This window comes from Lutra lutra, chromosome 4, assembly GCF_902655055.1.
Source record: "Lutra lutra chromosome 4, mLutLut1.2, whole genome shotgun sequence".
Taxonomy (NCBI): domain Eukaryota; kingdom Metazoa; phylum Chordata; class Mammalia; order Carnivora; family Mustelidae; genus Lutra; species Lutra lutra.
Window position 1 is genome coordinate 19,711,334 of NC_062281.1, and position 23,465 is coordinate 19,734,798.

Genomic DNA, 23,465 nt, shown 5'->3' on the forward strand with positions numbered 1-23,465 from the left:
CACTTCTAATAATCTTGGAGTCCTTTTACTTAAAAGAAGAAGAAAATAGATACTGGGTGAGCAGCTAGTGGTGAATCGCATTCATGGTATAAGTGAAGTCAACAAAAATCATGAAAATGGTACATGAATGACTAGGATTTGGAAAAAATTAGCAGGAATCAAATGTTCATGGATGTCACATTAGGAAGAAATGGGGAGGGGTTCCTCTTCTAAGAGCCCATCATAGCTCAGAGGTATACTCAGGCAGAAGGTATACACACCTCTATTCAGGTCAGCTGATTTTTTTTAAAAGATTTTATTTACTTATTTGAGAGAGAGCGAGAGCACATGAGAGGAGACAGGTCACCTGGAGAAGCAGACTCCCCGCTGAGCAGGGAGTCTGATGTAGGACTCGATCCTGGGACTCCAGTATCATGACCTGAGCCAAAGGCAGTTGCTTAACCAACTGAGCCCCCCAGGCGCCCCACAGGTCAGCTGATTTTAAGAACAGACATTTTCATAGCATCATGGACACTGGCTAAATGGTTAAAAAATGAAGGGCTAGGAGCCAGTATCACAATGAGTTATATGGGCCAGGGAACCCCAAAGCAGGCTGTGTATCACAGTCTCCAGAGAAGTTGCAGAAACAGAGATGTGTAGTTTCAATCCCTAGATACCAGCATTCGGCAGATTTGGGATTCAAGAATTGGTCTTTCCACCAAGTGCCCCAGTGATACTGAGGCAGGGAATCCAAGGGGACTGGTCTTTGGAAAATGAGTTCTATATACATTGTAATCATGGTGACCATAATTAACACTCATTGGTGGGTGTTCTCAAACAATCGCTCACACCAGACTTATCCAGGGCCTTTGCTGTAAATGCAAGTTCCAGATACCACCCCTAGCACTTTTTTCCCCTCCCCCCCTTTCTTTTTTCAACCTGTAGCACTTTTGAATAATTGGGTCTTAGAAGGGGCAGACATCAGAATGTGTAACTCGCAGCCTAGCTGATTCCATGCAAGTTATCTGCAGACCAAATTTTGAGAAACACTCATTTTTGAAAACTTGATCTTTGCTGGGCACTGTACTATAAGCCATTTATACACATTATGTGATTCCATCTTCCTAATGGTCTTACGGGAGAGGGACTTTTATTACCCCCATTTTACAGATGAGGAAATTGAAGCGTGGAGGAGATAAGTAACTCATTCAAGATCACACTGAGGATAGCTGAGCTGACTTGCAGACCAGAACTGTCTGACAGCAAGATTTATGGTCTTAATACTACATTGCTTCTTTGCTTCCAGGAGGTCAGAGAGGGGAAAAAAAAAAAAAAAAAGAATCTTCCTAGTTGGAGCAGGTTTTATGAAGGCATTTAACCTAAAAGTAGGATAAGTGGACTTTGGAATTTGTCACTGGGATCCTTGGTCACACGAATGTTGAGCTATCTCTAAGAAATGAATTATTTTTTGCTTCTGTTTGTTTAGTTTTAAAAATCTGCCACCTGGAAGTGAACATGTTGGTATTTCTTTCATATAGTAAATAGTGTTACGGTGGCTGACGTTACTGGAGAGTCTAAGACCAAGGCATGAATTAGAAAATGCTGACATGGTGTTGAGAAGCTAGATACTCCCTACATTTTAATAGTCTTCCTCCATCAAAGCACCCTTCCTTTCTCCTCTGAAGGAGAAATAAAATTCTCCACAGACACACCCAGTGAGAACAAAACAAGATGCTGAAGCAGAGACTTTTTTTTTTAAGAACTCGCTCCTTTTGGATTTAATGATAATGTCAACTGCCTTTCAAAAGATAACTTTTTACCAAATTATGAATTTCTGCTGCACATCAGCATCCCTGTAAAGGGCATGTTTCCTGGGTGTTAGAGAAGGAAAGGCTGTTAGTCAAAGATAACTTGTTTACCAAACAGGGACTGTTATTGAAAAGGCCCTTTGGAGTTAATGAAAATATAAAATAGCTTTCCCCACCAGACTGAGAAGAGTCTAATTTAATTATCTGTGAGGGTCACAGATTAGAAGCAGCTTTCCATCCATTTCTGGAAGCTGAGTCTGGACAGCTCACTCCTTGTGAAAGAAACAGGGAATTGGAGCCCTGGCTGGGTGAAGAAAGCCCATGAGAGACACAGAGGTCACGGGCGCCTGGGCTCTTTAAACAGGACTGGATGGTGATGGTTTCCTATTATCTGGGTATGACTTCCATCCTTCAGAGTTCAGCTGGAGTCTGTGGAACACCCCCTAGATCCCAGGCGTTAGGCACGTACCACCTCGCAAAAATACAGAACCAAGAGCCCATAAGGACAGTCATCCCACCCAAGATGAGAATTTCCAGAGGCAGTGTTTTCAAAAGTTAGAAGGAATGAGTAAGGGGCAGAAATCGGTAGCATGTTAGGGCCAGAGGATTATTATGGAGACCTTTGTCATTTGTGAGAGCCAGGTTTCAGAAGCTTGGAGAGTCCCCAGATCTTGAGGCCGCTGTATAGAAATTTCTCCAATAAACTTCAGTTTTCCAAGATCGCTAACTTACATCTTTCCCTGACCCTTCACTTGATCCCCGGCACTAGATGGCCATTTTTTTTGATATCCACTTTCATGTAGAGACAGAGGTGGTACTTCTTCAAGGGAGCCACAAGCTCGGCCACGATGAGTAAACACACGCGCATGCGCACGTGCACACACACACACACACACACACACACACATTTTGAGGATGGAGGCTGCTCTTAGCCAATCTGTCTCAACAGCTAATACCCCTGTTACACCTCAGCTTTCAGTTAATTCAGATTTCACTTGTACTTCAGCCGACCCTTGGGGGCCCTTGAGGGACACAAGGCACTCGGGAGAACCCTGCCTGTGAGTTCTGCAAATCTGTTTGCCAGGATTGTGCCCCTGTGCATTGTGTATTTCTCAAGTAGGTGTCTTTACTTAACAGCAGGTTGGCAGTCTGTGGGCCATGCCTGGTTGCCTTGCAGGGGTATTTTCTCAGTCCCCATATTATTTAGTTATTTTAATTTTTATTAAAGGAATTTTTTTTTTTCATTTAAAAAGAAAAAAACCAATAATGAACCTCCAGGTGCACATAACCCAATTTTTTAAATTTTATTTTTATTTATTTATTTGACAGAGAGATCACAAGTAGGCAGAGAGGCAGGTGGGGAGGAGGGGGGAAGCTGGCTCCCCGCTGAGCAGAGAGCCTGATGCAGGGCTCGATCCCAGGACCCTGAGATCATGACCTGAGCTGAAGGCAGAGGCTTAATCCACTGAGCCACTCAGGTGCCCCGCACATAACCCAATTTTTATGGCTTCCTATAGTAAGTCTATCTTGTTTTCTCCATTTACCCATTTTGGGGGTGGGATAGAGGGAAGAAGACACGCTGGAGATTTTTAAAGAAGTGCCAGACTTCATATGACTTCACTTCGTATTACTGTTTTTCTAATTTGAATTAGTTGCCAACTGATAAGCAGAATAATGCTTCCCCAGAGATGTTCACATCCTAATCCTCAAAACCTATAGATACATTGTCTTACATAGGAAGACGGACTTTGCAGATGTAATTAAGGATCTCAAGATGGTGAAATTATCTTGGGTTGTCCCAGGGGGAGGGGCAGTTTAGTCACATGGGTCCTTAAATGAGGAAGGTGGGAAGGTCAGAGTCAAGGGTAGGTAATGGAAGCAAAGGATGAAAAGGCAGTTTTATGTGGAGTCATGCACCAAAGGAATTAGGGAAGCTTCTAGAGGTTGGAAATGACAAGGAAATGGATTGTCCCTTAGAGCCTCCAAAAGTAGCAGACCTGCCAACATCTTGATTTTAGGACTTAAAATTTCCACAACTACAAGAGAATAAATACCACTGTTTTTGTGGTGATTTCTTAGAGCAGCGATAGGAAACTCATATATGAACTTCTAAAACTAGGGAGAATTCACATTAAAAAATACAAACTCTCTTGAAATGCTTCTTTTGGCAATACTATGTCTACTGCATTCCCTGGTTATGAATGATTGGCCAATGCTAAAAAGAATCTCCCCCATAAATGGGATGTGGGTTGTCTTTTTTCTTTTTCTTTTCTTTTTTTTTTTTTACATCTGGTTCTCTGTAGTCTCTAAATTTGTGACTCCTTGTCTAGAAGATTCTATGGTTCATACAGCCACTATAACATTGCTGAAAGCATGTGCTTTGAATCTGGTGTTTCCTCAGCCAGGAGCTAGAAGGGCCAGGAACCGCTTAACTTCCTAGTGATTCAAATATCTAGGAAGGTATGGTAGCTACAAATATCCAAATTTCATAGCCTACTGTACTCTGTTCTGTGTTGCTGAACATAGGATACATGGTTGATTGAGAACTGCACAGCTCATTAATTTGGACTTAAAACTGGCAGACGTTTGTACGAGAGTGAACACCATCAGCAAAGAATAACGTGTGCTAAAATAACAAAAACATGCAAATTAAATTTATAACATAATACAATATTGCACTGCCTTCAGAAAACAGACATGGTTCATTTACTAGCTGTTCAATTGTGCAATGAAGAATAAACATGGGAGACTAATTTTGTCCCAGCTACTCGTTATAAATAGAAATATCCCTCAGTGGAAAGACATGTTAAGGGTTATGAGTCATTTACAACTTAGTCTTGAATTACTTTAATCAGATGTGAGACTTGGGGAATAAAGAGCTTTGATTACTCAGAGGAACTTGCGCTGAGCCGCCGTCTGGCCGGAATGGAGCCCCGTGTGCCAGGAGGTGGGAAAGAAGGAAGGAGGAGTGTGTTGCCGAGTTGCACAGAGCTGGACCCCGTGCACCCCAGTCTGCGGGAGACACTATAGCCGAGTTCCCAGCTGGTCGTCTTCCCTCCTGCCTTTTCCTCCCGTCCCCACATCACCCCCCTTTTCCTTTCTTCTGAGAGGCAGCTTTGTGATCTGAAAATATCACGGTTTTGAGGTCAGGAAGGCACGTAAGTGGCTTTGTAACTATCATTGCATAACTTCGGCTAGTGTGGGACCTCTCTGAGCCACAGTTTCTCCTTTTGTAAAACACAGATAATAATGCACGCCTCAAGGTGTCGAAGGGACTGAGGGAGGGGAAGCTGAGCGCGGCGCTTGTATTGTTTCCTAAGGCCGCCGTAAGGAACTACAACAATCAGACGACAGCAATGGATTGTCTCGAGGTTCCGGATGCCAGCAACTCGCCAGTCGGGCACTGGCAGGCTTCCTTGCTCCTGAGGGCTGTGAGGGAGTGTCCGCTCCATGCCTGTCTCCTCCCTGCTGGCCAGCTTTGGCATCCTGGGGCTTGATCACTACTGTCTTCATGTTCACGTGACGTTCTCCCCAAGTCCACATTTCCCCTCTTATCAGCACATCAGCCATATTGGTTTAAGGTCTGTTGTCTTCCAGTATGACTTCGTCTTAATGAACTACATCTGCAATGACCATCTTTCCCAAAATGGTCACATTCGGTGGTTTTGGGATTCGACATCTGAATTTGGAGGAGAGAAGGACACCATGTAACCCACAGCCCTGCTCATCACATGGCCAGTTCTTAATACACGTTTACCCCTTTAGTCTAGCCCCCCTTAATAAAAGAATTCTTTTCCTGGGATGTAGATTTTGAAACCATCAGATTGAAAGGCTCAGAATCCAACATGTCACATTCTCTCTAAACCTTTCTCTCCTAAGTTCCCCTTCTAACTTACTTCTACTTTTGAGGTCCGAAGATAGAGCAAATCTCAAACAATTCCGACATTGCTCAATTACAGTATTGTATAATTCAGACAGGGCACAACATTGAAATTTACTTTTGGACTTCCCTCAGAAAAGGTTGAGCTGAGCACACAAGTAAACAAGATGAAAGGGAATGTTTACAAGTTTCAAAGAACAAACCCATATGAAGCCGTGTAAGGAATTCATTTTCGTAGCAGCAGCTACATGTTTGGACGTGTCCAAAGGAAGTCGCCAGGTCCTGGGGGGAAACTCAGGTTGTTCCCAGTTGAGCCAAGGCACCGAGTGGAGAGGCAAATACATCTTCTGACTCTAAATGGAATAGTTGGTGAGATAGGCTCCCAGGAGTTGGGGCTCCCTAATGAGAGAAGGAATTTCCAGGTCAGGCAAGGCTAGATTCAAGAAACTGGGTGAGGGAGGTGAAAACAGCTAATGGTCGTGGAGCCAGAGCATCTCTGGAAGGAAGGAGAGAATCAACTGTCTAGTGGTAAAAACTAATGTGGGCAGGGGAGAAAACACAAAACAAAAAACAGGCAGAATTATTCAAAATGGGCATGACAAGGGAACACACAGCAGAATCCAGTTTGGATCATCCAAGTTCATGGCCACGTTTTCTTCCAGAATGCTGAGTGTTAGGTGGTTCAGAGTAGAATTTAGGTAGTGTAACCACACACCCCTTCTCCTTTGTGGGATTCCCAACAGAGAGAGAGAGGGAATTATGTACTAATGAGAAACAAGAAAAAAAAAACAAACCCATATTTATTAGTAGCTAAGCAAGTGCCCAATAAACCCTAATTAATACCAAGCTCAGGTAAATGCTACATCATATAGAACATGGCCAAAGTGATGTGTCTTTCCTCCTGTGGCCTCTTTTGAATCCAGGATGCTTGGGTATTGAAATGAGTCAATGGTGTGGACCAAAAAGACCAGTCTGTTCTAGGACCAGTCCAGCATATGTGTTCCCGTCATGCAAATATGGTGATTTGCAGTGAGTGGGTAGTGACCACAGACACCCACTTGTCATGAATATGACAGTGCCCGCTGTTAAAAAAAAAGACTCCGTGACAGGTCTAGATCCAAACAATTAGAGTCACAGCCCCTCTTTCCTTAGAGGGGAAATTAATTAGACTGAGAGAGACAATGGGCAGAAGGAGGGTGGCGGAGAGCTCCTCTCCTCCCTCCTGTGGTTGGATTCTCCAGTAAGGTTGTCTTTCTGCTTTTCAAACAGCAGAGGAGAGTGTAGGGTAGAAAATCAGACCCAACTTACCAAGACAGCGGCTTGGGTGGCTGGTCTGGTTCTTCCAACTTGTTAGTCCGAATTGATTGTGCGTAGCCTGAGCTGGGAGTGACACGCAGATACAGAGTAACCCGAGTAGAGTCCAGCAGTCTTTAGGAAGCAAGAAGAGACCTCGGAATCACTTCCTGGAACATATCTTAGAATACGTCCGTCTCATTAGCAGTAAGCAAAACGAGACAGAAGAGTTGAAAGGCCAGATTCATGTGGTTGAAGTGCTCTGTGCCTCGATAGGGACTAGACCTTCATGTGCCTTCTGTCTCCTCTTTCCATGATGCTGTATGACGAAAGAAAATGTAAAACCCAGGCTCTGCACTCATCTCCTTGGATAAGTGCCATCTGCCCTTAGGTTGGCTTCATTATGAAATCCCGGGGACCAAAGCATTACTTTTAATAGAACCATCAAAGGCTCCTGTTAGAGTACATTAGCATCTGACCTTCTGCATACTCAGTAAACAAGATAACTTTCAAAAAACATACTCCGTGTTGCCAAATGTTCCAAGAGAAAACTGGAAAACTAACTGAAAATGTGGGTTCTTGCTGTTTTCTTATGATTGATGTCTTGGCTTTACCCGCCCCTTCCCAATTCATGTCCACTCGGGACCTCAGAATGTGACCTGACTTGGAAATAGGGTCTTTGCTGATGTAATTAGTTGAGTTCATACTGGAATGGGGGGGGGGCGGTCTGAATCCAGCAGCAGGTGTCTTGATGTGAAGGCCACGGGAAGACACAGAAGGTCTATGTGACAATGGAAACAGAGATGGGACTGACGCAGCTTCGAGGAACACCAGTGGTGACCAGAAGCTGGGAGAGGCAGGGAAGAATTCTTCCTTCTAGAGCCTTGAGGGGGAGCGTGGTCCTGCCCCCGCCCCCCGGGGGGGTGACTTATCTACAATCCTTCTGTGCTAATTCGTACGTTGACTCTAGTGCAAGTCCTACTTACGGACCCTGAATGTGGGGCTTTCTTACAGGCGGCTTACAGAATTGCAGAGTCAGTTTCAGAATTGGCAGGAGGGAGCATGTTTGAAATCGGGGACTGCTACTGTTGGGAACGTTGGCATGTAAAAATGATACCCTCCCAAAATGTCCCGCAGCCAAACCGTATTTCTCTTTTCCTTATTTTCATTCTGCTTGCTCTAACATTTTTCAGCATTGTCTTGACATCTAGCGAGCCAGACGCTTTCATTCCATCTGCCCCCCAATGTAATCCACCTGTGAATTCACCATGTGGTCCAGGTGCCAACAGTTTGGGAGCTGGGTGAGAAGAGAGAAGCAAACCCAGTAGTGAGGCCAGCAGAGCTGAGGCTCCCGCAGAGCCCTGTTTCCGAGTGTGCTGGCTGGTCCCCGTTCCCGTTCCCGTTCGCTGCCCTCTCTTCCTTTCCACTCGGCTCTGCATCCCAGTGTGGAGGTCCCGCCTGGCTCCCGACCGCTGGGTCCCAGGGATGTTGGGGACCAGCTAGAAGAGAGCTGCGGACTGCGGCCTGTATGCATGTTGCCTGTGTTCCCGTGGCCACACTGAGACTTGTTCCTCTCCTATCGGTAGAGGGGAGGGGGTCTCCATCGGCCTCTCGGAGAGCTGGTGCAAGATTAATTATCTCCTGTTTGTAAAGCATTTGGAAGTTGATAACCGCTAATTATTATTACCCTGCTATCTCCTCCTTTGTTCTACATTCCTCGCAATCGGAGGTGAAAAGACTTAAATTAAAAAGTTGCCAAGATAGCCGTGAGCTCCCAAACCCAAGCTGCGATTGACCTTCTTTCTCCGTGAACTTTTCTTTATTCTGCAATTAGCCACTCGCCTCGCATCCAGACCTTCCTCCCGGAGCCGGGGAGCTGGAAGCAAGCGTGTGCGGGAGCCGTGTGATGGGGATAGTTGAGCACCTCCAGTGTCTGCCACGTGGGAGGTGCTTTGTATACACTATCTCATTTAATCCTCATAATACATGCATAGGAGGCCATTACCGGCGTGTTACCCATCGGTGAACAAGTGATTACAGCAGTTAAGAAATCTCTTCAGATCCCTTAGCTGAGCAGTGGCAAAGCCAGATTTCGAAGACGTTGCGGTTTGGCTCCAAAGCCTCGGAGCTGTACCTCCGCCCTGTGCTCAAGTAGAAGGCAGAAAATCGCCGTGTTAGGAAGAGTGGGTTGGCCTGAGCGGGGAAAAAGGAATCCATAAATTGGGGTTTTTGCCCTGTAAACAGAGTCCACGGAACAAAGAAGAGGTAATAAAGCAAGAGTCCTATAAAGCAGTCCGAGCCTGGGAGCAGGGAGTTTTAAACTGAAAAAGACGGTCTGACTTTCAAGTTGGAAGGCTGTTAGCAATAACTTTGTCTTACCTTTTTTTTTTTAAGATTTATTTATTTATTTTAGGGGGGAGTGGGGGGCGCAGAGAGAGAGGTAGAGAGAGTCTTAAGCAGACTCCGCGCTGAGCGTGGTCTGAATCGGGGCTCGATCTCAGGACCCTGAAATCACTCCCTGAGCCAAAACCCAGAGTTGGACACTTAACTGACAGCTCCCTCCCCCAGGCGCCCCTGTCTTACCACATTCTTTGGCCAGGGAGGACATTAGACCCAGAAAGGCAAGGAATTCATACCCACGTTTATTCAGATCTTTTGTTTGATCACTTACTCCTACTTTGATGTGGTAGTAGAATATCTGGCATTTTCTTCTAAATTAATGTATAGTCGACAACATACAATTCTGTATTAGTTACAGATATGTAGCATAGTGATTGGACAGTTATATATATTACAAAATTATCACCACAGTAGGTGCCATTACTGTCAGTCACCATAGAAAGTTACTACATTATTGACTATATTCCAATTGCTGTGCTTTTCATCCCTATGACTTATTTATAACCGGAAGTTTTTACCTTTTACTCCCCTTTACCTGTTTCCTCATTCTCCCATCCCCCTCTCACCTGACAACCGCAAGTTTATTGTCTATATTTAAGTCTGCTTCTGTATTTTTTAACATTGTTTTGTATTTTAGATTCCACATATAAGTGAAATCTTACATTATTTGTCTTTCTCTGACTTAGTTCATTTTACATAATAGTCTTTAGGTCCAACCAAGTTGTCACAAATGACAAGATCTCATTCTTCTATATGGCTGAGTAATATTCCATCTTATATATGTGTGTATACACACACACTGTATCTTCTTTACCCATTCATCTGGCAATGGACACTTAGATTGCTTCCATATCTTGGCTTTTGTAAATAATGCTGCTATAAATATAGGGGTGTATATCTTAGAATTTGGAATAACTACTATTTTTAAAGGTTTGCTTGCTTACTATATTCAAGACACTTTTCTAAGCTTTTCATATGTATTGTTGATTGTATCCTTACAACTTTGTCTAGGCAACTGCAGTAGTATTCTTTTTCTGGAAATACCCACAGAAAAGGTACAGAGGTTTTGGTGCAACAGTCTCTTTAAAAGTAATCTGCAGATTCTAGATATTTTAGGGAAAACGAGGTCAGAAATTTTCCAGCTGTATCCCAGTGGTTGTTAGGAAGCTTGCTCAGAGGTGTGGCTGGCGTGTGACTGGCATGTGGCTGGCGGTAGGACAAAGAAAGACATGAAGTCTCAGATCTCAGCCAGGCTGTAACCTCATATAAAGCCTCTTTCAGTTTTTCTACATTTTGCTCTTTGACCTGTGATTGAATCTGATCAGAGCGACCAAAGAATTTTAAATGTTTGAAAGCTGCTGATGTAGATGACTTATGAGACCTGTCTCAAATAGAGGATTTAATGATTCTACTTCCTTCATTTTTTTTATTGAAATAGAATTGACATGTAACATTTTGTAAGTTTGAGAGATAAAACGTGCTGATTTCCTACCTTTATTTCTACTTCCCTCAGTTGTTACTAGTGACTTCTTCCCACTCTCTCAAATTATTCTTGTCATTTTGGTTTTTTTTAAGATTTTATTTATTTATTTGACAGAGAAAGATCACAAGCAGGCAGGGGGAGAGGGAAGCAGGCTCCCCGCTGTGCAGAGAGCCCGATGCGGTGCTCGATCCCAGGACCCTGAGATCATGACCGGAGCTGAAGGCAGAGGCTTTAACCCACCGAGCCATCCAGGCGCCCCACCTTCTTCTTGTCATTTTGTAAACAGGCTCTGCCAAAGGGACTGAGGGGACAGCATTCAGCTCACCCAGGTTGTGCTTCAGGGTCATTTCAGAACAGTGTGTCTGTTTCCGTGTCTTCCCCTTCACCTTCTTCATGAGAAGCACGATCAATTCTTAAGATTCTGCCACGGCAGGTGGCTGGGATCGAGATGGAAGTTGTCACATCTGTTTCAGGAGTCACATTTTAATAAAATGTAGACACATCCCAGAATGGTTGCATTCGTGCTGGAGAATCTTTGGGTGCCTGGAAATTGGGATTTGTCATGGAAGTTGTCACCGAACAACAGCACAAATGCTCCAGCCTGAAAAAGAAAGTGTTCTCGGAAGGCTTTGCAGTGTAAGCTCACGGAGCACAAAGAATGGTATTAAAACCCCGTTTTCAGCATTACATTTTTCTCCTTGGAAAGTCGGTTGTCCTCATGGGCAGATTACTAGCTTCGAGCATTCACATAGTATTAAAATGAAAGCTCTGCACACAGAAGCTGTGGAAAATGCTCACTGAGTATTCTCACAGCACAGGTAACAAATCCACGAAGCTCTCTTGAACAAACAACAAAAAATGTTTTAGGGCTTTAGAATTACTCATACCTATATATACTATTTGACATGTGGTTGAACTGGTGATTTCACCATTAGAAAGGTCTGCATTTTACTGTTGGTAAACTTAAAATTGTTTTGCAAACTTAAAATTGTTTTTGAAGAATGATACTTAGTTGTGTTCACATTTAAATGATCCCAAAGTTAATAGATCAGATCTGACTAGGTAAGAAAGGCACTTTGGGAGGATCATTTGTATCTTTTTCAGTCCAATTTAATGAACTGGAAAAGAAATTTACTAAGTGTAACATAGAGACTGAAAAAAATTTATTCCAACCCCCCCCCATATTATGCCTTGAGAACATAGCTTGGTTACCTTGTGAGGTCTAGTACATTGTTTGCTGTAACAATTCATTTTGATCTCTTTAAAGATGCTGTTGTTCTGTTGGAAAAAGCACTAGGCTAAAACTAGATTTTTAAAAAATTATGTATCAAATGCATAATGGGAGAAATTAATCAGGTAGTCATTCACATTCTAGTATAAATAACTTTACAGTGGTTTCTTCTTTCTAGAAAGGGAGGCTTTTTAAAAAAGATTTTATTTATTTGAGAGAGGGAATGAGAGAAAGCATAAGCAGTGGAGAGGAGCAGAGAGAGAGAGAGAGAGGCAGACTCGCCACTGAACAGGGAGCCCAACATGGGGCTTGATCCCAGGACCCCGGGATCATGACCTGAGCTAAAGACAGGCACTTAACCGACTGAACCACTCAGGTGCCCCCGAAGGGGAGTTTTTATTTGAAATTGTTGGAAGGGATGCATGATCATTGTGTTATGGATTCTTCCTGGAAAAACTTTGGGACGGATGGGAAAAGCATGAGTAGAAATTATATAGCACCAAAGATATTCTTGGTTTTCCTAATTTTTTTTCCCAAGGAAAATCTGTACTTTGACATATTGTTGCCATATCCAAAGAATTCCTTTTGACAAGTTTAGATACCAGTGAGTGGGCTACAAGTTTCCCACCCTCTGGTTCACTGAGGGCCTTACCATCTGCCAGATGTTATGCTAAGCACACTATAGGCTTTCTTTCTTTCTTTCTTTCTTTCTTTCTTTCTTTCTTTCTTTCTTTCTTTCTTTCTTTCTTTCAAAGTAGGCTTCTCACCCAACTGGGGGCTTGCATTTGCCTCCTTGAGATTGAGTCACATGCTCTACTGACTGAGCTAGCCCGGCATCCCCATGTACCGTCTCATTTAATCTCCCCTCTAGCATTATGAGGTATACGCTACTAAGAGGTATGCATATTCTGCATGTGATAAGCATTTTAGACATTTTAACTCAAACTTCACCACAATCCTCTCATATAGGTACTGTTATTTCCCCATTTTACATGTATAGAAATTGAGGTACAAAGAGATGAGCTGACTTGGCCGAGATCCCCCAGCTAGTAAATTGGAAAGAGCTATAATTTATGTTCAGGCATTCCGGCTCCAGAAGCAACATTCTAAACCACTGTTGTGTATGATATTATCGTTATCGGTGAAGAAATAGAAGGACAGAGAATAATAACTCTCCCAGAGTTATCCAGGCAATAAATAATGGAGCGGGGACCCAGATTCAGGCAGCCCATAAAAACCACGGAACCTTCCAGGCTCCCCCCTTCCGCCATCCTGCCCATCTTCTCGGCTTTGATCGTTCTGTCTTAAAGCCACTTCAGTACAGATGTCACTGTAGCACTTAAGAAAAGTAATGATAAGAATACAAAGGGAAGAAATTAGCTTTATCACTTAGGCATCTTACTGCCTAGCTTAATTTTGAATAGATTTTGGACTGTGGTTTGTCATGAAAGGGTGGAATCTTCACCGAATTGCCAGCGTCAAAGACGACCTTGACCTCATCTGGTGCAGTGATTCTTAATCTTTAATGAGCCACCCGAAGGTCTTCCTAAAATGCAGATTTGATTCAATAGGTCTGCAATGGGCCTGAGACTCTGCATTTCTAGCAGGCTCCCATGTGAGGCTCATGCTTCTGCCGTAGGATCTGAGCTTCGAGTCACAAGGTTAACACAATGAGTGTGTTCAGACTGAGCATAAAGACTTATCACAGGGCCCAGAGTTCATGTTGGAAAGAGGGAATTTTCATAGATGAAAAACATGTACAGAGTTTGGGATGATCAACACCGGGGGCAGGGCGGGGATTGGCTCATAAGACCTGAGCTACCTGACTCCCAGGACAGGAAGGGGCCTTAAGGGTCACCTGCTCCAAACACCCAACTAGACATTTGAGTCCTCTCCTATCCCTGCTGGCTCATTTCACCCCCCAGAGTTAAGGAATTTTCTGTGCCAAGTGGAACTAAAAGAATTTTAAGATGGTGCCCGTGTTGCAGAAACAGTGTCAATGAAAGGCTGTGATGTCTCCTACCTCTCCAGACAGACAGACATTTGCCTCCATAATACGTTTTCGGAGGCTTTGGATATTTCTTCAAAAGCTTTCAAACCTTACCGTTTCCTAATAAAAACAATGCGCTCTACCAGAGAACCATCTGGGCACCCTTATTCCCCCAAGCATCTGCATCCCACTCTGAAATAACGATTTCAGTGCTGACTGACAGGTGAGAAACAGGGACAGATGTTCGGCAGCTGGGCTCCTTCTTGCTGTACTGAGGATCCACGCAAGGGCCCTGGAGAAAACATCTTTTCCAGAATCAAGCATGGTTTCTTCTCTTTTGATTTCGTGACCTGAACCCAAGGCTCCTATGGTCGGGTCTTCTGATTGGAGTTGGGGGGCGGGGCAGGCAGCTTCTCCTTTCCAGTCCCTCCTCCTTTCAGGCTGTGACTTGACAGCACCCTGCTTTCTGTTCCAGGTGCCCGGGGAGAGCGAGAAGCAGTGGAAGCCAGCCCTGGTCGTGCTGACCGAAAAGGACCTTTTAATCTATGACAGCATGCCGCGGAGGAAGGAAGCCTGGTTCAGCCCAGTTCACACATACCCTCTTCTTGCCACCAGGTAGCCTTGGCCTTGTGTTTGAGTCTGATGTCTTTTCCGTTTGAAACCCTTCTAGTCAATTACGAGTGCATCAGCATGTTACATTCCTGCTTCCTGTTGCATCGGGAACGGAGAGCTCCTCCAGAATGTAACCACACACTTCTACCCAGATAGGTGAATTACCCTTGATGGCCCAGCGTGGGGCCACACGGGGCCACAGAACAAAATGCTTGTCCATCGTGAAGGAACGGTGACATCTGGGAGATGGCCTGTGCCTTGTCACCTTCCCCGGGTCTCCACCCCAGTTCTTTTGAGACGAACTATGCCCCTGTGTTTGCAGTCTTGAGATTCAGGTAGAATGGTCAAGCAAGCGTCTTCAAACGTGGGGCACAGAGATTGTCATGCGGGAGCGTACCGGGACTGGGCTTTCTACAGTTTACTCGGCACGAGATCCCACAGCTTCTGGTTGGTGGTGCTGCCACGTCTGTCTGTTTTTGTAAGACCTTCAGTGCCTATTTATTGTTCATGTGACATATAATCTTAACGCACCGTGGGCTCACCCTCTTTTTGAAGGTCTGTATTCTGAGCACAAAAGCGCATCAGATTTGAGTCTTGGTCCAAGCAGTTGGCCGCTCCCAGACCTGGCTCCTGTTGCCAGCTCTTTCCGTATGTGCTTTAGGATAATGGGCATAGTTTTCATTACCCCTCTATCTCTCCTTCTTGACCTAGAAGGCAGGCATGCTAACGCGACACTTACGGCCTCCCCGGCATTAGGCTTGGTGATACGGGGCCCTAAAATGTCTGTGGAATGAATTACTGAACAGTGTGGGACAGATTCTAGAAGGAGTTTGGTCCGACGGACAGAGAGCATAGCGGACGGAGGTTTGGGGGTGTCAGTCCCGAGCAAGAGAGAGAGACAGAAGCAAGGTGGGTTCTCTAGTTCTAAAGGGACTGAGTTGTGCCAGACGGGATATAGCCAAGGCTCGGGCGCAGGGAGCAGAATGAGACCCAGGGGCAGAACATGAGGGGACAGGAGAGTAAAATGGCCACGGTGTGTGGAGCCGAAACTCCTTTCAAAGCGCTCTTACTTCGACTTACGGTGAATATGGAGACCAGCTAGGGTGACCTGAAGAAGGTGATTATTGGCCCCAGAGGTGAGTAGAGGAGGAGGCCTTCAAGGAGTCAGGGGTCAGGGGCAACACCTAGATCATTCAGATATTAATGAAATGAAATGAAGCAAAAGAGTAATTTAATTTTTGAGTATCCTAAGCCTGAAAATCTTTGGCAAGATAGCTATGAAATCACTATTGATGCTTACAATAAAATCACAACAATCAGAGTCTAGACATCCTAAAATGTTCCTGTGGAGCTTCGGGCTGTGTCTTGGTGTCCGTTCAAATTCAGCCCAACCACCATCACTTTCCATAGCCCTCGCCTATGGGCACTGATGTGCAGAATCTGAGACATTCGCCCAACTGGAACCAAAGAAAGATCAGACCTTAGTCACTGTCTTCCAGGTACTAAGAAGAGAAATTGGCCTCATGCCTCCTAGACTGATTTTCAGGAACAGAAGTTTGAGAAAGGTAAAGTTTCTCTATAACTCTCAGGCAACTTGAAGATAAAACTTACCCTCAGGCATAGCTTTCTCCTCGTAGTTTCTAGGCATTCTGACATGGAGGCTGCCTTTTTATTCATGCAGGTGTGCATTCAGGATTTTAAAAATCCAGCGCCTCAGTCCACACTAGCCACATTTCAGGCACTCAGTAGTTGTGGCTGGTGGCTACTGTGTTGGACAACACTGATCTTAGAACATATCCATCCCCACAGAAAGTTCTGTTGGACAGCACCACCCTGTAGCCTAAGTGACTACCTCCAAATTTGTCCTGATTCGGGCAAGTGACTGGACTGACTCGCTCCATCGGCCGTGTGTCCAGAACTCAGGCTGCCTGACGGGAGGTCGTCTTGCAGGGTCTTCTGGCCGTCCACACAGCAGACCATCAGTGTCTCCGGGGGGGAGGGGTGCACAGGTGCAGCCAATGGCATCTGAGTAGGTTCGGCTGGGGCACCGAAAGTACCTGTGACAGGTTCAGGAGCCACGGGCATGCCAGGTCTGGGCTGTGAGCAAAGCACAGGAGTAGCCTGACACCAGGAGCCTGCATCCACTGTGGAGATAAAAATGGAAACCATTTCAGTGCCACCTGGGCTTGTCTAGAACAAGAGGCATCATACGAAATCGGCGCCTACCGTCTAAATGCAAAGGAGATGCAGTGACGGTAATTGACCTCCCAGTTTACTGTCTCTTTCCCACATCACCCCGCCTCACCGCCGAACTGCAGAATAAGACTGTGTTGTCCACACGTGTGAGCCCTGTGGGCAGTAGGGAACTTAGGCTTATCGACATGCCCCTGACCTCCAGCTGTAGTCCGGGAGGCAGAGGACGTCCAAGGTGCTATGGCGGCCCTGGTGGTTCCTTCTTATTTCATCCCTTCAAGTTAGTGGCGGACTTGCCCCCTGCAGAAGCTGGAGTTTCCATCTTTGTTTTCCTCCCACCAGGAGAGTGCTTGCCCCTGGGCTGTTGGAGATGGGAGGTTGGGCTGAAGCTGTTCGCTTCCGGCACAGAACTCACTGCCAGAGGTGGTAGAAGTCAAAGGGAAATTCTGGATCCTTCCATTACCACGTTACCACAGTACTTCCACTGGCTGCTTCCCAACCACATATTTAAGTCCATCGAGTGACTCATTTACTTGCCGTGTTCCATGCGGTCGCACGGGGCAGTGTGTCCTGCACAGATGAGCATTTAGACACGTAGCCTGTCTAGTAGCGTGATTTGTCTTTGGGTGCATTTTTCTTCTCCTTTTTTTAAAGGTTTTATTTATTCATTTGACAGAAAGAGTGAGAGAGATTGGCAGAAGGAGATGCAGGCTCCCCACTGAGCAAGGAGCCCAATGTGGGGCTCCATCCCAGGACCCCTGGGGTCATGATCCGAGCCGAACAGACGCTTAACTGATTGAGCCACCCAGGCGCCCCTGAGTGCATTTTTCAAAAGAAGAGGACTCGTGACTTTTTAAAATTTCCTTTTAAAACCTTTTGTTAAAGTATGATTTATAGGGACACCTGGGTGGCTCAGAGGGTTAATTATCCAACTTTAGTTTCTGCTCAGGTCATGATCAAGGTCGTGGGAACAAGCCCTGTGTCCAGCCCCAGATTGAGCCCCCATTGAGCCCCTTGTCAGGCTCCCAGCTCAGTGTAGCATCTGCTGGAGATTATCTCCCTCTCCTTCCCCCTACAGGTGAACTCTCTCTCTAAAATAAAATCTTTTTGAAAAAAAATATGATTTGTAGGGGCACCTGGGTGGTTCAGTCTTAAGCGTCTGCCTTTGCTCAGGTTCTGATTCCAGGGTCCTGGGATCGAGCCCCGCATAGGGCTTCCTGCTCAGCGGGGGGCCTGCTTCTCCCTCTCCCACTCCCTCTGCTTGTGTTCCTGCTCTCCCTGTGTCTCTTGTCAAATAAAATCTTTAAAAAAAAACTATGATTTGCAAATAGTAATGGACACAAATCTAAAATGTACACTTCAAGTAATTTTTATTTATGGATATAGAGCCACGTCTTCTAAAATTTTACTACGGGGCATCTACTAATTAATCATGCTGAGTGACATTATCAAGGAGGCCGTGGTGAGACTACTTGCAAACAGGCCCAGGTGCTAATCAGCCAGCGGCTGACCTTTGTAGAAGGAGCCTACATACAGGCCTGGTGCTTTACATGGATTCGATTCAATTTTGCAAAACATGCCCAATTTAAGAATCACCTGGCTGTTTACTAAAGAGGCCGGTCCTGGGGACCCTGCCCTGGAGATCCTCGCTCAGTAGGCGAGGTTCAGGAGTAAGTGTTCTCCGAAAGCATCAAGCAAATGGCCACATTTAATCCACCCTCCACGCCTAGCCCTCTAAGGTGTAGGTTTTATTCCTGTTTCACAGATAAGTAAACTGACGAGCTAAGAGGATAAGTCATAAGCTAGTAAGAGATGGACCTAAGATTCGGAACGCACCTTTTTTTTTTTTTTTAAAGATTTTATTTATTTATTTGACAGAGAGAAATCACAAGTAAGCAGAGAGGCAGGCAGAGAGAGAGGAGGAAGCAGGCTCCCTGCAGAGCAGAGAGCCCGATGTGGGGCTCGAACCCAGGACCTGGGATTATGACCTGAGCCGAAGGCAGCGGCTTAACCCACTGAGCCACCCAGGCGCCCCCCTTTTTTTTTTTTAAAGATGTTATTTATTTGACAGAGAGAGAGTGAAAGAGAGCAGGAGGGACAGAGGGAGAAACACATTCCCTGCTGAACGGGGTCACGATCCACTAGGGCCCTGGGATCAGGAGCTGAGGGCAGACGCTTAACCCACTGAGCCACCCAGGCGCCCCAAACTGAGCAAACCTTTTTTAACCACTGTTCCCTGCAGCCTCCCAAAAGAGCACGTTCTTATTCCCTGGAGTTTTAGTGGCTCTTTGAAGTAGCTGAGGAGAGCTATGTAGATCTTTCCTTCACCCTCCTGACAACTGCATATGCATGAGGTAGCTACGCAGATCACAGGACAGAGGGAGGACAGGGCTGTGGATGCCATCGGAGACCTGGAGTTTCTACCCTGGGCTGTGACCAGTTCTCAGCGTGGGCGCGAGCACCACCTGGGAGCTTGTTAGGGGTGCAGATGTCCTGCCGCCCCAGTTCTGGCTCTAGACCAGTGGATTCAGGCACTGGAGGCGGGGCCCAGCCTTGATGCACGTTGAGGCCCCCCCTTGATGTTTCTGGCCCAGGCTCCATCTCGAGAGCCTCCGGTTGGAAGACCCTGAGCAGGAACGTGGATCTTCCTTCCCTGCGGTCCTGCAGAAGCACTGTCTCGCCCCATGTAGTGACGACCGCCAATGCATCCATTCAGCGGCTGTCCTGGATCCAGTGCTCACCGAGTCATCAGAAGCTCCTCAAATGTGCCGTTTGCTCGCTCTGCTTTTTCACTTAACATAATCCTGTAGGAATTTTCCACTGATATTTTGTACTCTGCCTTAGCTTTCTTTGACACCCAGCATCGTGTTCCATTGCACGGATGCTCCCGGGTACAGATTCTGGAAACTTTGAGCGTGGCTCCAAATCCCAGCTACGTGCCAGCTGCGGAAACTTGGGCAAACTTTGTAATCTCTTACTGCCTCGTATCCCTCATCTGTGACAGGCATAATATTTGTGCCTACCTTGGTAAGGTTGTTAGAAGGTTACATTAGATAACGTGAAGGTGTAAGGTAATGCTTGATGCGTGCTAAGTGCTAAATAAATTTAGTTATTATTACTCTTGTTTTTAAAACTTTTCTCTATTTGGGGGGTTTAACAGTACATTGGCCACATTTGAAAAACAACTTCATCACACTAAAAACTTGGGAGCAACTGAAATGCACAGATTATCATTGGAGCACTTTGGAAGAAACCTTTTAAAGCCCATCCTAGCAATCAATCAGTCAGTCAATCAGCAAGCAAGCAAGCAAACAGAAAGCCTGAAAAAACAGCTCCTTAAAAAGTAAAAATAGCGGGGCGCCTGGGTGGCTCAGTGGGTTAAGCCGCTGCCTTTGGCTCGGGTCATGATCTCAGGGTCCTGGGATCGAGTCCCACATCAGGCTCTCTGCTCGGCGGGAAGCCTGCTTCCCTCTCTCTCTCTCTCTCTGCCTTCCTCTCCGTCTACTTGTGATCTCTCTCTGTCAAATAAATAAATAAAATCTTTAAAAAAAAAAAAAAAAGTAAAAATAGCAACTTAACTTGCTGGTGGAGAGGAGAGATCACAGTATTGGGTTTGACAGCCCGGGCTTCACATTCCAGGCTCGCCCGGTCAAGCCCCAGAGTGTACAGGCTGTGTGACCGTGAGCAAATCCTGTCGCCCCTCGGATCCTGGTTCCTCACCTGGAAACTAGGATCAGGATCTCTACTGCAGTGATCAGGAAAATGACAGAATTGATGACTGCATCCGTCAGCTCGGGAGAGCTGAAGCAACTGGGGATTCTTTTCTCACAGTCCCGGAGGCTAAGGAGGCTGAGACCACAGCGCCAGCATGGTTGGTTTCCGGTGAGAGCTCTCTTCTCAGGTCGTAGGTGGCTGCCACCTTGCTGTGTGCTTCTGTGACTTCTTGGCCCCTGGAGCTGGGCCACACCCTTACGACCTCATTTAACCTTCATGATCACCTTGCCGGCCCTATCTTTAAACATAGATGCACCGAGGGTTAGGGCCTCAACCTATGAGCCGACGGGGTGACAGTGGGAAAGGATTCAGTCCACAGCCATGACAGAAGAGCCGCCTTATTTAGCATCACGGGGCACAGCAGCGGTGGGCAACCTCCAGTCCCCTTCCCTCCCCCTTAGCAGGGCTGGGCGGCTTCGTTCAGAAGGTCAGACATGGCCTTTTCTCTTGCACAAGAACCCGCAGGGCCAGAGCCAGAAGTTCTTCGAAAATCAAGTTATTCCCTCAGACAGTTCATAGTTGATTTGTTTAGTTTGTTTGTTTGGGGTTTTGGGGGGTTTTTGGTAGTCCCAGGCACATCTGATTTATATTTTTCTGGAAGAGAGAAAATGTGATTGTGTTTCATAAGAGGGGCACTAGCCTTGCTCGCGACATGTTCTTGGTGTCAACACCTATGTGGAGAAGTTTCCAAACCGTCACCTCTCCTGCCGCAAAACAGGGATGGCACCTGTGTGCCTCAGTAGCACAATTATTGGTAACAGTGCGCTTGGGAAGTCTTCACACACTAATTTTAGCTGTTCTCATCCCTCAGTTTTTATGAGTCCTTGGGAAAACATTTTTTTGCTTAGCCAAAGCTTCTTTGATGTTGCTGAACATTTAAAAAAAAAAAGGTACTCTTGCCCATATGGAGGAAGTGTGGTGTTTTTTTTTTTGTCACCGTCGTCAGAATTGGCAAGTGAGCTAGGCCTACAGAGAATAAGGATTAAGGTCACATTGCTTCTGAAATGCTAGAGGAGGTGCAACCCAGAAATTCTGCCACACCAGGTCCTGGTGGCTGACACAGAGCTTGCAGACGGGGGGCGGGGGAGATGCTGCTCTGTGCCCGGTTCTCCCACCTGGGGGCCCAGGAGAAGGCTGGGGGCGCTGGAGACCAGAATGGATGAATGTGCCCTTCCCTCCTTTGACTCTATGGAGAGCCAAAGACGCTGGCCTTTCGCTTAACCACACTGGGTTATCTTCGGTGCCTCAGGAACTAACCCGTTTCTGAGTGCTAAAAGTAGTTGCTGCCTCAGGCCAGCCTAGAAATTTCAGGAATGCTTTACACCAGGGGAAGTTGGGCCAGTTGTGTGGGTCAGACATTAAATTACAATCAGCTTGTGGTTTTCACGCTAAACCTGGGAGGCCTCTTCTGTTAGGGAGGGAAGGTGGGCAAGCGTAGGCCATGGACACTCCCTAGGGTAGCATGAGTGGCCCGTGGGTCCACACACTGTCACACTGAGAAGTGCAGAGGCCGCCTTCACATCTGCCCATCCCGTTGGCCCCGGGATCCTAGGGTTCACACTAGCTACCGACCTCCTGTCCTCCCTCCTATTAATCCAGCAGCTTCTTAGAGTTGGGTGAGAGAGGAGTGGGGGAGATAAGTAGAGAGATGAGTAGGGAGACTGGAACTCCTCACCCCCGCTGCTCAAGAAAGCCAGCTCTGAATGATGCTTGTAACAACACAGCAGGCCTATTGATGGCTTCTTCCTTGGAGCAGGGATGTCCAGTTCAATTTAAGAAATGTTTAAGAGTCTCCTGTGAGGGGCCAGCATTGTACCAAGTGCCGGTGGTAGGGGGATTTAAAAGAGTGCTGAATGTGAGAGCTAAAAGCCAAGAGTTATAAAAGCTCATTGTTCAGGTTATCCACTCATGGTTTCATTTTCCCAGTAAAAGAGAACAGATTTTAATTGTCATTCTCTTCCATGGAGTTCTTGAAGGTCTTTTTATAATACATATTCAGTACTCATGGTGATGTATGTTGAGGTAATTAAAACATGGATGGGATAAGGGAATATGGAAGAGATAACCAGAAAACTCAAAGAATATATTTTAAAATTAAAGTTCTAAGATCGCAGGATACCTGGGTGGCTCCATTGGTTAAGCATCTGCTTTCAGCTCAGGTCATGGTCCCAGGGTCCTGGGATCAAGAGTCCTGCATCAGGCTCCTTGCTCAGCAGGAAGTCTGCTTCTCCCTCTCCCTCTGTCTGTTGCTCCCCCTGCTTCTTCCTCTCCTTCCACCTGCTGCTCCCCCCGCCAAAAAAGTTCTAAGATCGCTAAATGATAAAAGACTATTAACTTAAAATGATAAAAAGACCCTGGACGGTCACGATGTGAGATTATCCATCAGATGGTAATCCTTGTTCATCTCTAGACATAGCAAGTGTGTGGGTGTGGAGGTGAATTAAATCTGTGGGTGACCTGAAGAGCTCATTATTGTCTCTCACTGTAATTTCCTTTCTGCATATAGTTGACAAGCTGGAGTGTGGCCCCTCTTCCTGGTATAGTGGGCTTGTTAGTGACTCTCCCCTCACCTGTCTAGACACCCTGTTGACTGCTGGGTCCCACTGGGGTCGCCAACGGATGGAAGTATTCAAGAGCACCTGAACCATTTACGAGATCGGACCAGTTGTTTTCCTTTCTTTCTTTCTTTCTTTCTTTCTTTTTTTTTTTTTTTTTTTTTGTGTGTGTGTGTGTGTGTGTGTGTGGCTTGCATTGTGACATCTGCCGGGAGATGCTAATTACGGCAATTAAGTAAAATGAGAATGTAATATTGCTTAGCAACC

At 45.9% G+C, this 23,465-nt stretch overlaps 1 protein-coding gene across 1 annotated transcript in view; it reads left to right on the top strand.

Annotated features, from left to right (window-relative positions):
- The window catches only part of SNTB1 (syntrophin beta 1), a 232,200-nt gene that overhangs the window by 187,074 nt on the left and 21,661 nt on the right, over positions 1-23,465 (top strand). Inside the window, exon 4 of the mRNA XM_047725127.1 lies at positions 14,540-14,679. Within this exon, the coding sequence (XP_047581083.1) occupies positions 14,540-14,679 (140 nt within the window). The remainder of the gene's footprint in view (positions 1-14,539; positions 14,680-23,465) is intronic.